The 11,965-nt window shown below is 35.6% G+C and overlaps 1 protein-coding gene across 13 annotated transcripts; it reads right to left on the minus strand.

Annotated features, from left to right (window-relative positions):
- Positions 1-2,913: 2,913 nt before the first annotated feature.
- On the minus strand, positions 2,914-11,662 carry LOC132271732 (hexokinase-1-like). 13 transcript variants are annotated; one of them, XR_009469791.1, is made up of 4 exons: positions 11,173-11,662; positions 8,422-8,471; positions 7,367-7,499; positions 2,914-6,286 (listed from the first exon to the last, which is right to left on the minus strand). XR_009469791.1 is itself a non-coding variant. In XM_059773201.1 (3 exons), the coding sequence occupies exons 1-3, from the start codon at positions 7,397-7,399 to the stop codon at positions 3,114-3,116; spliced, it is 294 nt and encodes a 97-aa protein (XP_059629184.1). In that variant the 5' UTR covers positions 7,400-11,142; the 3' UTR covers positions 2,914-3,113. The 13 variants fall into 13 exon arrangements, 1 of the variants encoding a protein (XP_059629184.1); XR_009469788.1 differs by lacking the exon at positions 11,173-11,662 and adding an exon at positions 8,680-11,148 and having other exon boundaries at positions 7,367-7,502; XR_009469789.1 differs by having other exon boundaries at positions 7,367-8,471.
- Between the last annotated feature and the right edge of the window lie 303 nt (positions 11,663-11,965).

Consider the following 11,965-nt stretch of genomic DNA (forward strand, 5'->3'; position numbering starts at 1 on the left):
CGCACCACATACACCATACTATAGTGGTTCAGTTGGTTCTCAGAGTGAATGGTTCCCATTGAATATAATGGATGATCACCTTCTTCCGTCTTCAACTCCTCTACCGTTACCTATTTCTTCTTCTATAATTCCTCCTCGTGATACCCCTGTTCCTTCAGCACCAGCTCCGACTTCTCAAGCTATTGTTTCGCTTGATGATAGCCCCATTGTTCTTCGAAAGGATAAACATTCTTGTACTTACCCTATTTCTAATTTTGTTTCTGATTATGCTCTCTCACCCTCCTATCGGAGTTTTTTGTTTCTGTTGCCTCGGTTCCTGTTCCTTCCAGTGTTGCAGATGCGCTAGCACAACCTCAATGGCGTGATGCTATGACAAAAGAACTATAAGCACTTGAAAAAAATCAGACTTGGGACATGGTTCCGCTTCCTATTGGACGAAAGGCTGTGGGTTGTCGTTGGGTGTTTACAGTCAAGCATAATCCAGATAGGGCAGTTGCTCGTTACAAGGCCCGATTGGTTGCCAAGGTTATGCTCAGACTTACGGCATTGATTATCAAGAGACTTTTGCCCCTATTGCTAAGATGAATACCATCCGTGTATTATTTTTCGTTGCTGCAATTCGATCTTGGCCTCTATTTCAGTTAGATGTCAAGAATGCATTTCTTAATGGTGATTTGCAAGAGGAGATGTACATAGTTCCTCTTCCGGGCTTTCGTTCTCCTGCTCATTCTGGTATGGTATGTCGTCTTCGTCGTTCTCTATATGACCTCAAGCAGTCTCCTCGAGCTTGGTCTGATCACTTTGGCACTGCTATGCTCAAGTTTGGTTTCCATCAAAGTGCAGCTGATCATACCTTGTTTTTACGTCATTTAGGCGGTAAGACAGTTGCTCTCATTGTGTATGTTGATGATATTATTCTTGCCGGCGATGATACTACCAGAATTAATGAGGTTAAGAGCTATCTTGGCCGTCAGTTTGAGATTAAGGATCTTGGTCCCCTACGATACTTCTTGGGCATTGAGGTGGCTCGCTCCAAGACTGGCATTTTCATCTCTCAACGCAAGTATGTTCTTGACTTGCTTTCTGCTTTTGGTCAGCTTGGCGCTCGTCCCGCTGATACTCCGATTGAGCAGAATCATCGGTTGGCTGATTCTAAGGGCGAGTTGTTGTCAGATATTGGTCAGTATCAACGACTTGTGGGGAAGCTCATCTATTTATCCATGACTCGACCTGACATTGCTTATGCCGTAAGTGTCGTAAGTCAATTCATGCACTCTCCTCGTGCCCCACACCTTGATGCAGCTATTCGGATTCTTCGCTACTTAAAAGGGTGTCCAGGCCGTGGTATTTTGTTTGCTAATCATGGTCACTTACGTGTTGAGGCTTGGACAGATGCTGATTATGCAGGATTAATTTCAGATAGGAGGTCTACTTCAGGTTATTGTACCACTATTGGTGGTAACTTGGTTACTTGGCGCAATAAGAAGCAGGATGTTGTCTCTCGATCTAGTGCAGAGGCAGAGTATAGGGCTATGGCTCTTAGGGTAGGTGAGTTGCTTTGGCTGAAAACCTTGATGACAGACTTGTGCCTTCCAGTGTCGCTTCCATTCTCACTTTACTGCGACAACAAGTCTGCCATTAGCATAGCAGCAAATCCCGTTCAGCATGACAGGACTAAGCATATAGAGGTGGACCATCACTTCATTCGAGAGAAGATTATCTCTGTTCAAATTTGCACTCCATTTGTCACAAGCTCTCAGCAGCTTGCAGACATTCTTACATAGGGCGTCAGCAAGATTGTGTTTGAAAATGCATTGTCCAAGTTGGGCGTTTCAGATATCCACGCACCAACTTGAGGGGGAGTGTTAGCATTTATGATACCACGATTTATGGTATAACTTACCATAATAGCCGAGATATGATAGGCCCAAATCATGGGATGTGATTTACCATATTATCTGTGAGATATGATAGCCACAAATCATGTATTTGACTTTATTTACGCATATGTCTAGGCATAGAATATGCAATGATTTGATTTAGTTTTCTTTCTTGTAATATGTGCATGTGCTCATTTTATCTATAAATACTAGAACTGTGAATGGGTAATTCATCTCATTCAAGCCTTTACGCAATTCTCTCTTTTCTCTTCTTTTTATATATTTCTACTCTATATAATATTCCAAACAACCAATAGAATAAAGGCCTAAAGACCAAATACTATAAAGGCCTGTCCAAACACTCATTTTTGTTGAATCGATAGAATTGTGTATAATCAAAGACCAAATACTATAAAGGCCCGTCCAAACACTCATTTTTGTTGAATCGATAGAATCGCGTAGAATCGTACGATTCTACCCCCGATTCTACCAATTGAGCAATTTTGCTAAGATTTGGATTGATTTTGAATTCTTAATCGTAAAATCGTGCGATTCTACGACTCAGAATCGCGATTTTGATAACCATGCAATTTGGTGATCTGGGAAGCCCCTGAATAGTGATTATTCTCAATAATTATTATATAAATCACTTTCAAAGTTCATCTCAAGCTGAAGACACCAAAAACATTGCAAAGCAGAGATCACAAAACTGGCCATTATAGTCTCCACCTGATCATCTTGCACTTTAGGACAATAGCTAGCTCTTTTCTGGAATGGATTCGAGAATTATGTGTATATACATGTGTGTAAATTCATTGCAGGAACTTTTCTTTTTTTCTTTTCTTTTTTTTTTTTTTGTTTAATTCACCCCAAAAGAACTTGGCAATAAAAAAACTCATAACTCCATGATAACTTCAGAAGTTCTTCACTAAAGGGAGAGTTGGGGAAGAAGACTAGAAATACACTTCAAGTCGTTGATTCTAAACATTAATCAAACCAAATCGAAAACACTATATATTTCCTTTGAAATAGAAACAACTCAAAAGAAAATGCCATTAGAAACTTGCACAAACAAATAAAGCATTGGCTTACAACATTGTAATCAATTAATGCCAATAAAATGACAACATTATATGCAATACAAACTGCATACTAATAATGTTTTTGTCTGAATACTGAAACCTAAGAAAGTGAAGAGAAAAGATTGTGGAGGAGAAAAAGAAAATAAAGAACTTATATACACGTCAGGTCCAGTATATTTAATCTCCAAAACCCTCTCAACTCCTTGCCTGAAAATTGGGTGGCCTTTGGAACATTAAAACCTTTGCACACCCGCTGCACATACACTGCATTGATAAAAGAAACCAAATCTATGCCAAGAATAGGTTATAGAATTTTTTTAAAATGATGTATTTAATGAAGGAAGCATGTAAAAAGGAGCATATATTATTATTGTCAAACAAGGTAAGCGAAATTTTACCTATCATAATAAAGATAGTTGATCTAATGAGATATTAAATAAATGAAATATTTTAACTCCTAGAGTAAAATGGAAAAATAGTTGGAATTGCAGGTTTGTTATGCTCTAAAAGCATATATTGACTTGTTTTCTGCTTTTCTATATTCTCTACCGTTCCCAAACTACCCTGTCAAACTTGGTCAATTAGTTAGAAGGTTGAAGGGTGAGCCTGTCCACTCTAATACTATGATTGACTAGTACCCTAAAGACAAGTTTTCAGTCATGAAAATGGTAGTGACAATACCATAATACACCATGACAGGTTGGTAAAAACTTCAACATGACAATGATGGCAAAGTCCTGTACTGCATAACATTTAACAAAATAAAATGGCAGAAGCCATTTTTCAAATTTCTTTGCACTTCAATTAGCAAAAGATAACCATATCAATGATTTATAGGACTTAAATATTCAGAATATCCATTGATAGCTTCATAACCACTAAATATAGAAAAATTAAAGAGCTTCATCGTGACCAACTATAGGAGGATCCATAAATTGACAATGTTAGCACTAAAGGAGATATTAAGTTTCAAAGAGTGAGAGTATCAAAAATTGCCATTAATTTTCAAATAGGTGTAGATTATAATCATAATGAACTAAAAACAAGAATTTGAGAAAACTTAAAATCAAACAGTTTAGTGAGAATATCACCTCATACTGATTCCTACAAGATAAGGGTTTTCATATTTAAGTATATATCTTTCTTTTTTTTTCCGGCAATTTTTATAAAATGGATAAAACACAAATTCAATAAATATCCAATAATTGATAAAAAATAAAAATAAAAATAAAAATCTTTACTCGTTTACATATACTCACATCCACAATAAAAATTCCTTGTTATATTAGCTCCAAAATTATGATTACAAATTCTCTTACATTACCACTTTGCCCAGTGTCATCCAGTCACATCAAATACATACCACACCAAAATGGTGATGACAATAAATAAAGTAATTAGCTGAATGTTTAAGACCTAACCATCTTTTAATTGTTCCGGAATTCTGGGTAATAATATAAATCTTTACTACTCCGTATTGCAGAATTTGCTTTATTTCAAAACATCATAAGTATTAATATCTTCCAAGTTCCAACAGTTTATTAATCAAACTTAAAAAAATAACACAAACAAAAAATAAAAGTGAAAAACGAGAGGAGACCTGAAGAGGCTGAATGTTGGAGAAGTTGAAATCGATTCTCTCTCCAGACTTGACAGATTCTGGCTCGTGTCTATGCAACCTGAACATTCTCTCTTTCAAAATTGCCTTCTTGCTTCATTCAATTTTTTCTCTCATTCAACAAAATCTTTATATATACAGTAGGTCTGAATTTGTTCTGGTTTTGCTTCTTTGAAACAGTATCTAGAGATTTGATTTTCAGAGAGCTCTAAATTTGATTTTGCAAATCAAATATATAGGAAGCGGATTACATCCCATTCTCCTTGCACACCAGTTTCTATAAATAATATAGTGACAAAAAGGTTAGCATCCACTGGCCTTGTGGGGGAAGGGATTTGGAGTTACAGAACTTCAAAGAACCAGTTCAAAACCTTGTGAGATGCTTTCTTTGACTGTGACGACAAATGCAGCGAACCCAAGAACAAATCAAGAAACACGACACAAAAGTAAAAACACCACACAAAGAACAAAAAGATTTAGTGTGGTTCGGCAAAGCCTACATCTATGGTGAAGATCCGGCGAAAGTTTTCACTACGTGGAATTCAGGGGATTACAAGTTTCAGCCCCAAAACCTAGCTCTCGCTCTCGCTCTCACTCTCTTTTACGTGATTTTCAATGTCTCTCTATAATCCACTCCAAATCCTGAATGCCCTAATATATCGGGCTACAAGAGAGGGGTACTAAATAGGATCCACGACCCGCAAGCAAAAACCGGGTCAAAATTTTTCCTTGGGGCCACTGCCCACAAACCCCATACCTTTGGTGGACTAAGGCCCTACTTTAAGCACAATCAACGGGTTGCAACACAACCCTGCACCAAATTCGGGCCACAACATGACATTGACAAATACATAATTAAATAACACATATACAAGGAAAAATAGAGGTGCAACTAGTATGAAAAAGTCGGTCTTAATTTTTTCCTTCCAAACATACTGGAGCTAGATGCTTCACTTATTAAAGAAGTTTAAAGGCCAAATTTCAGCAAAGGACTCGCATGTTCATTAGCTCTCACATTAAAATAGAACAAGAATACCAGATTGAAATCATTACAAGAAAACAAGCTGCTGGAGAGATGATATCATCTCTGGAATCAGACCAATAAACCTGCAACCAACTAGAATTCTGATGGTGTGTAGAATCAAATTGGTTTATCAGAGCATTGTAATTACCATTTTAGTTATCAGTTAATATTTTAATAAAAAAAATAAGATTGTCCTTACAAGTCCAATAACTTCTTAAAATTTTCAATTTATGAGGGAAGAGAACCTATTAAGCCCTTATTATATGATAGACCCCTGTATGCAGAAGCAAAAAATCAAATATTAGTTTTACTAGTTCTTTCCAAGAATATAAAAATTAAAATACCATCCCAAATATCTTCTATTAAGAAACAATCGCATATCAAGTTACAGATTGAAACCTGGTTTGGAAACACAAACACTTCTACCCAATGGAAGGGACAAATTAAAAGTATAAAAAAATGAATTAGAAGAAAGTTTAAATCTTGATTTGAAAACAATCGGTTCAAACATTTGAAAGCTGCTAACCATCTCACCTGATTTAGGCAGTAGACCGTGCCATTTGGGAATTGCATGTGCCTGCTCCACATATGCTGCATTAGTTCCTGTACCCGAAATCAAAACAGCAATGACAGCCTGGTTGTAGTATATGCCTCCTGCTAATGTTCCAATTGTATCATTCACCTGCATTAATCAAACAAGTTAAGGAGGTCAAGTTTATACTGTAAGCCACCAAGCAAAATACCAAGGAAGCTGACCAGATTGACATCTGAAATATATCACCAGCAACAAACTGTCAATCATTCTGACAATATTCATATAAAAAGAAAACAACAGTTACTGAAGTAACCACAACATCTTGTCCAACCTATAATGAGCCAAATAAAACCAGAAGAGAGCATTATAGGCAAAAAAATAGATAGAGCAAGTGTTGGACGGTTGGACCTAATAAGTCCTTACCTCTCAGAACAAAATTTTATATTATGCTTAATGAAGCCAATTAAAACAGGCATTGATCCTAGTACTGTTTATCAACTAAGAAATAGCTTATGAAACTAAAATCAATACTTTGAAAATTGAAATAGAAAGCACTAATAATTTAGTAATGAATAGATACAACAATGGCCTTTTATGATATACATGGTTCAATTAACCAGGAAAGGGAAATGCTCCGGGCAGTTCTTAAATTAAGTGGCAATCCAAAAGCATGCTTCTAGACTATAAAATAATTGACCATATCAATTGACAAAACGATCAATTTACAATAAAGCCATAATCAAGCATAACTATTGAAAAGCACAACTCTTACAAAAATACAAAGAATATTTCTTATCAAAGTTTCACTTGAACTAGAATTGGAATTTTTTATTTTGAATTTAAGAAGTGAGTTCTAAATAATCTGGTCAGAAGAACTTTTCTGTATTGACCCATTAAGACCTTCTTTAGTCATGACAAGAAGCTAATCTAAGTCACACTAATTTACGAACTCGGGCAGAAATTCATGCCTCTGGCAGCAACTCTGATGCCTAAATATACGGTTGACTTATGAGGAATTTGATTACCATGACATTAATTTATAGAAGGATAAATTTTGTGAAATACAAGCATTTTTCTCAACCAGAATTCTGAACAGAACAATTCAATATTAATTTATTCACTTGTAGACATCTACATTATTTGAAGTAAGAACTAATATTAGAAACTGCAAGTAAAAATAATAAATAAAGATTACACAGTTCAAGAGTAAGGGTAACTGAGATTAACCGCATTGATTCGATAGAGAAGCCTTTTGTCCATTTAGTAAGACTTCCTCCTGCAATGGATGATTGCCTAACTGGGAATGAAAAGGTGAAACCCAGCTCCCTTTGTCTACCAGGTGAAAGATGGAAAGATTCACCTACTGTAGCAACAAATTTAGTGAGTGCCTCAGCAATAAAATTAAATAAGCCTGAAATCACCATAGTTTGAAGCTTCAGACTTTAAGGCAATCAAATGAGAGTCGGATATTGTGTGGATGCTTGAATAGATACTCCCATCTGAACTGCCAACCATCAAATGTGGAGGAATAGAAACTTCCTAAAATTCTTATTTAACAACATGTTTGTCTTTCCACCCAACTGTACCAGAAGAACAAAATTTGTGCCACCAAGGTCTAATGCATAAAACAACCCTTCCTCATCCCTACAAATAAAAGGAGCAAAAGCCACAACCATGCTAAGATGAATTTTTTTTATGGACAGTGATACCCTCCCTTTTTTCACAACAAAAAGATCATCTGAGTTGCATCAGATTCACCAATTTCTTTGACATTAAGATTTAATTTGGATGTCTGTGAAGATGGCATTTTTCCATTTGTTTCTGTTAGGAAATGTGATGTAAAATGAATCAGAGAATACCTATACACTCCAACTATTAATGTTATTTAAAGACCAGCTTTCCGTTGCTTCGATTTTTATCACATAATAAGGTTCCTATAAAATGACTCTGAACCTTCATAACCAAACAGCCCCTAGCATTTGAAGCACAAACCAGTTCTTAGAAAGGAGGTCCTGATGAAATAGACCACAAGGCTTTTGAAAAATCAAGGCACAGCATTTGATGAAATCACCATATCAAACTCATTTCAGCTACGGGAAAACCAAATTTACTGTCAATAAAATCATGTAAAAACAACTGATTGTATCTTTTCCATGTCACATCCAACACTCCTCAATATACTGTTTATAAGTAGAAAATAAGACAAAAATCTCAATTATAATATGATTATCACCAAATAGACACCTTAAACTCAAGTTAGCATTTTAAGTTACAGATGTTACCTAAAGCCAGTCGATGGAAAGGCTGCATGCCACAATACTATTAGAGCTTCCTGTCAAAAGTTGTGAATGATGAAATCAAGTAATGCAAAAATCAATTGGTAAGTAGAGTAAAATGCTGCAAAGTCTAATCATTTAAATCCGTTGGATAAATCACATTCCACAGGGAGGAAAAGGAATCAGGAACAAACGCGTCCGAATAGCTAACTGCGTCCGAATCAATACTTTGAAATGAGAAATACAGAGTATAGAGTAGCTAACCGCGTCTGAATCAATAAATTGAAATCGGAAGAAATGAAAGAATTGACGAGAGATTCAACCGCTCAGATTTGGCGACTGAATAGTAACTGACTCTGCTTGAAAATTCTTGCAGAGAGAAACAAATTCCTCAGTTTTTGGTTGGAGCAGCTGTGGTTTTGGTTGGGAGAGCTGTGTGTTTTTGAAGGGAAAAAAATGGAGACCTCTAGTTTTGGTCGGGGGAGAAGATGAAACAAAAACCTGGGCCTCTCGTTTTGGTTGGGGGATTTCAAATTTCAAATTTTTTGTCAATCTTCCAAAGACCTGGGCCCATGTACAAGTCCAAGTCAGATTAATAAATAATAAAATAAATACGGTGTATAAAGCAGGAATACAAAGAAGCTGTAAAAAGCAAGGAAGCTAGTAAATACGATTTTACCTTAGGCATATTTACCCAATTACCCCCTAATTGGTCCAATCCAGTGAGAGGCGCAATGGAGACAATTTTTATCCCTCATTGCAACGCATCTTTTTATCTTTCCAATGAGTGAACAAAATAAACTAAAAATTAAAAATTTCACATATGAACTACTAGAATTTAAATAAAGGTGTGATTTGGAGTATAAACAACAATTAAGCATATGGTACAAAGAAACAACAATTAAGCATATGGTACAAAGAAACAACAATTAAGCATATGGTACAAAGAAACATGTCAAAAAATAATAATAATAAAAAGGGGGGGCATTAACTAAACTTTGAATGCCCTAAACCAATGAAAAGATGGAGACAAAATGATAATTGAACCTGATGCAGTAGAAACTCATTCAAAATTCTTAACAACATATGAGAAAAAATCTTCATCTTCAGTAGAAACATAGCAATTCTCATTCAAAAAATTTCAATACGTTTCTCATTGGAGAAACATAAACATTTCATGCTTTATTTCCTCTTAGATTTTACGAAACAAATGCTTTGTTTCCGCCTTTGATTTGGCAGAATCAAAAAGACAAAGAGATCCAGATCGTAGGCAGAGGAGAAATGAAGAATCAAAGACCAAGAGAGAAGATATCGATGACAGAGTGAGAGAGGCAAAAAAGAAGAGAGGAGAGAGAGGGGTCCTAACAGATTGTAGAACTTTTCAGTTTCCCAGGCTTGCACCTTGCGCAGAAACAATTTTTTTAGTTGCAAAATGACATGGCTATGTTACATAGGATTCCGATCGAACGGAAATTCGGCCAAACTAGTCAGACGGTATATCATTATTCAAACAAAATATATATATATATATATGGACGACACCAAGAGAATAAGAATGAGAAATCCTTCCAAAGCAAATAGAAAAGCACCACAACCATCCAGACAAGGCAAAAGATCAAAGAAAGAAAGAAGAATCATTGCAAGCACAAAAAGCATCAGAAGTCCTCAAACTGAATATCATCCAAGAAAATGTAGCTCATCCAAATATAAATAGGCCACTTTCCATTTATGAACAATTGAAAGAAAAGGAAAAAAAAAAAAAAACTATATATATATATATATGCTAAGACTTCACATGATGTATCAAGAAACTTTAACCCTAGGTTAATCATTGAAAACCATAAAAAATAGGTTACAAGATATTTTGAATTTGGTGAACCTGTTGAAAGAATCTTCTTAGGTATTGTGCTGACCAGATGATCCTCAAAAGGTGAAAGAAAAATTTTTGCTATTTAGCTTTGCCAACTAAGAAACCATATACTTCTTATGTCACGATTTTGACATACTAGCTAAACCAAAATGTTTAGTAGGCTACTAATAAAACAAATGGTCACTCGATCACAAAGTATTCTAACTCCCAATAGGAAAAAAATATAGATGCTCTATTTCTTATTATTTGCATATACGAAAAAAACCTGGACATACTTATTACTTACATATATGTTTTAGCATCAAGAAAAGTTTTTCCTATACATCGAGGACAATTCACATTTCTGCATATACTTATAGTATTTCTAACAGATCTTTATGTGAAAATAATAGGACTAAATAATGAAAAACACGACATTAAGTTCCAACTTTAAAATTTACAAGACTGTGTATGTTCCATAAAAAGAAGACTAATTTTGCATATACTTATATAGCAGTACAAGACAATTTTTGCATATACCTACAGTGATAATTTTGCATAGAAAACAGAGTTATTTAGCATAGCAGTAAAAGACAATTTTTGCATATAATTACAGTGATAATTTTGCATAGGAAACAGACTCGCAGAGATGTCAAAAAAATAAATAAAAATAAAAAAATAAAAAATTGAAAACAGATTTTCCCTGTAAAGTGAGTGCAATTAGCATCTCGGAATATACTTGGTTTTTCGAAGTAAAACAGATTATGTCAAAATAATAGGATTAAATAATGAAAAACATGACATTAAATTCAATTTGAAAATTTACATTGGAGAACAATAAGATTATTAAATATGGTGAAAAAAAAAAAAAAAAAATTTAATTACGAATAATTGTAAATCATGCATACCTGCTTTACAGAAATCTTTAATACATAAAACTTCCAGTGAGCTCTGGAAGCATGATTGTGCAGAGCGCAGGTTTCATGCCCTAGATGTTTCAAATTTTCCATAAACTGCACGAGTAATAGTACCAAAAATGTGCAACCATAGATTGAAACACACACCCAGCATAAGAAACGTGCACCACCAAATCACTGGCCCGAACTGGGTCTTCTTCTCCACCCTATTCACGCACAGAACACAAACCCTATTCAGAGAATTATTTCAATCCCCTTTTAACCTCAAAATCGTACCCTATTCGGCACCAAATCACTCCAAATTTCAGGGTCTAGCTCATTCGTAGTGCAGACAACTGAAGCAGTCAGTTAAAGAGAGAGAGTGTGTGTTTTACGTTACTCTAGAGAGAGAAATTCAGCTGACTCTCTGCACTGCGCACTTACACACGTCCCTTCCCCTTCCCTTCAAGGCATTGCTCGCCAGAGAGAAGCCAACACTCGCCCAACAATCAACAATGACAGATATCCTAAACCACGCGCCACCAACACGACCTATCATTGGGATTGGGCCGTATGGGGCCTAGTTGTCTTGGCCTGGTCTCAACCCTTTTATTGGGCTGGGCCACTAAGGTATTTTGATTTCTGTTTCTTAAACCCAACACTCTGCATAATGGGCGGTTCCAAGGTCCTGTTTATGACCCAAATAGAAAATGGACCTCCACAGCAATATCGAATTCAAGTAGGTCACTTTCTGCAACACACACCAACTCCCATGGAGGTTCAAGTTCAACCTCCTCCTTCAATT

This window comes from Cornus florida, unplaced genomic scaffold, assembly GCF_030987335.1.
Source record: "Cornus florida cultivar Cherokee Brave unplaced genomic scaffold, ASM3098733v1 CherokeeBrave_3.0.0_Hap2_Chr08, whole genome shotgun sequence".
NCBI classification, from domain to species: Eukaryota; Viridiplantae; Streptophyta; class Magnoliopsida; order Cornales; family Cornaceae; genus Cornus; species Cornus florida.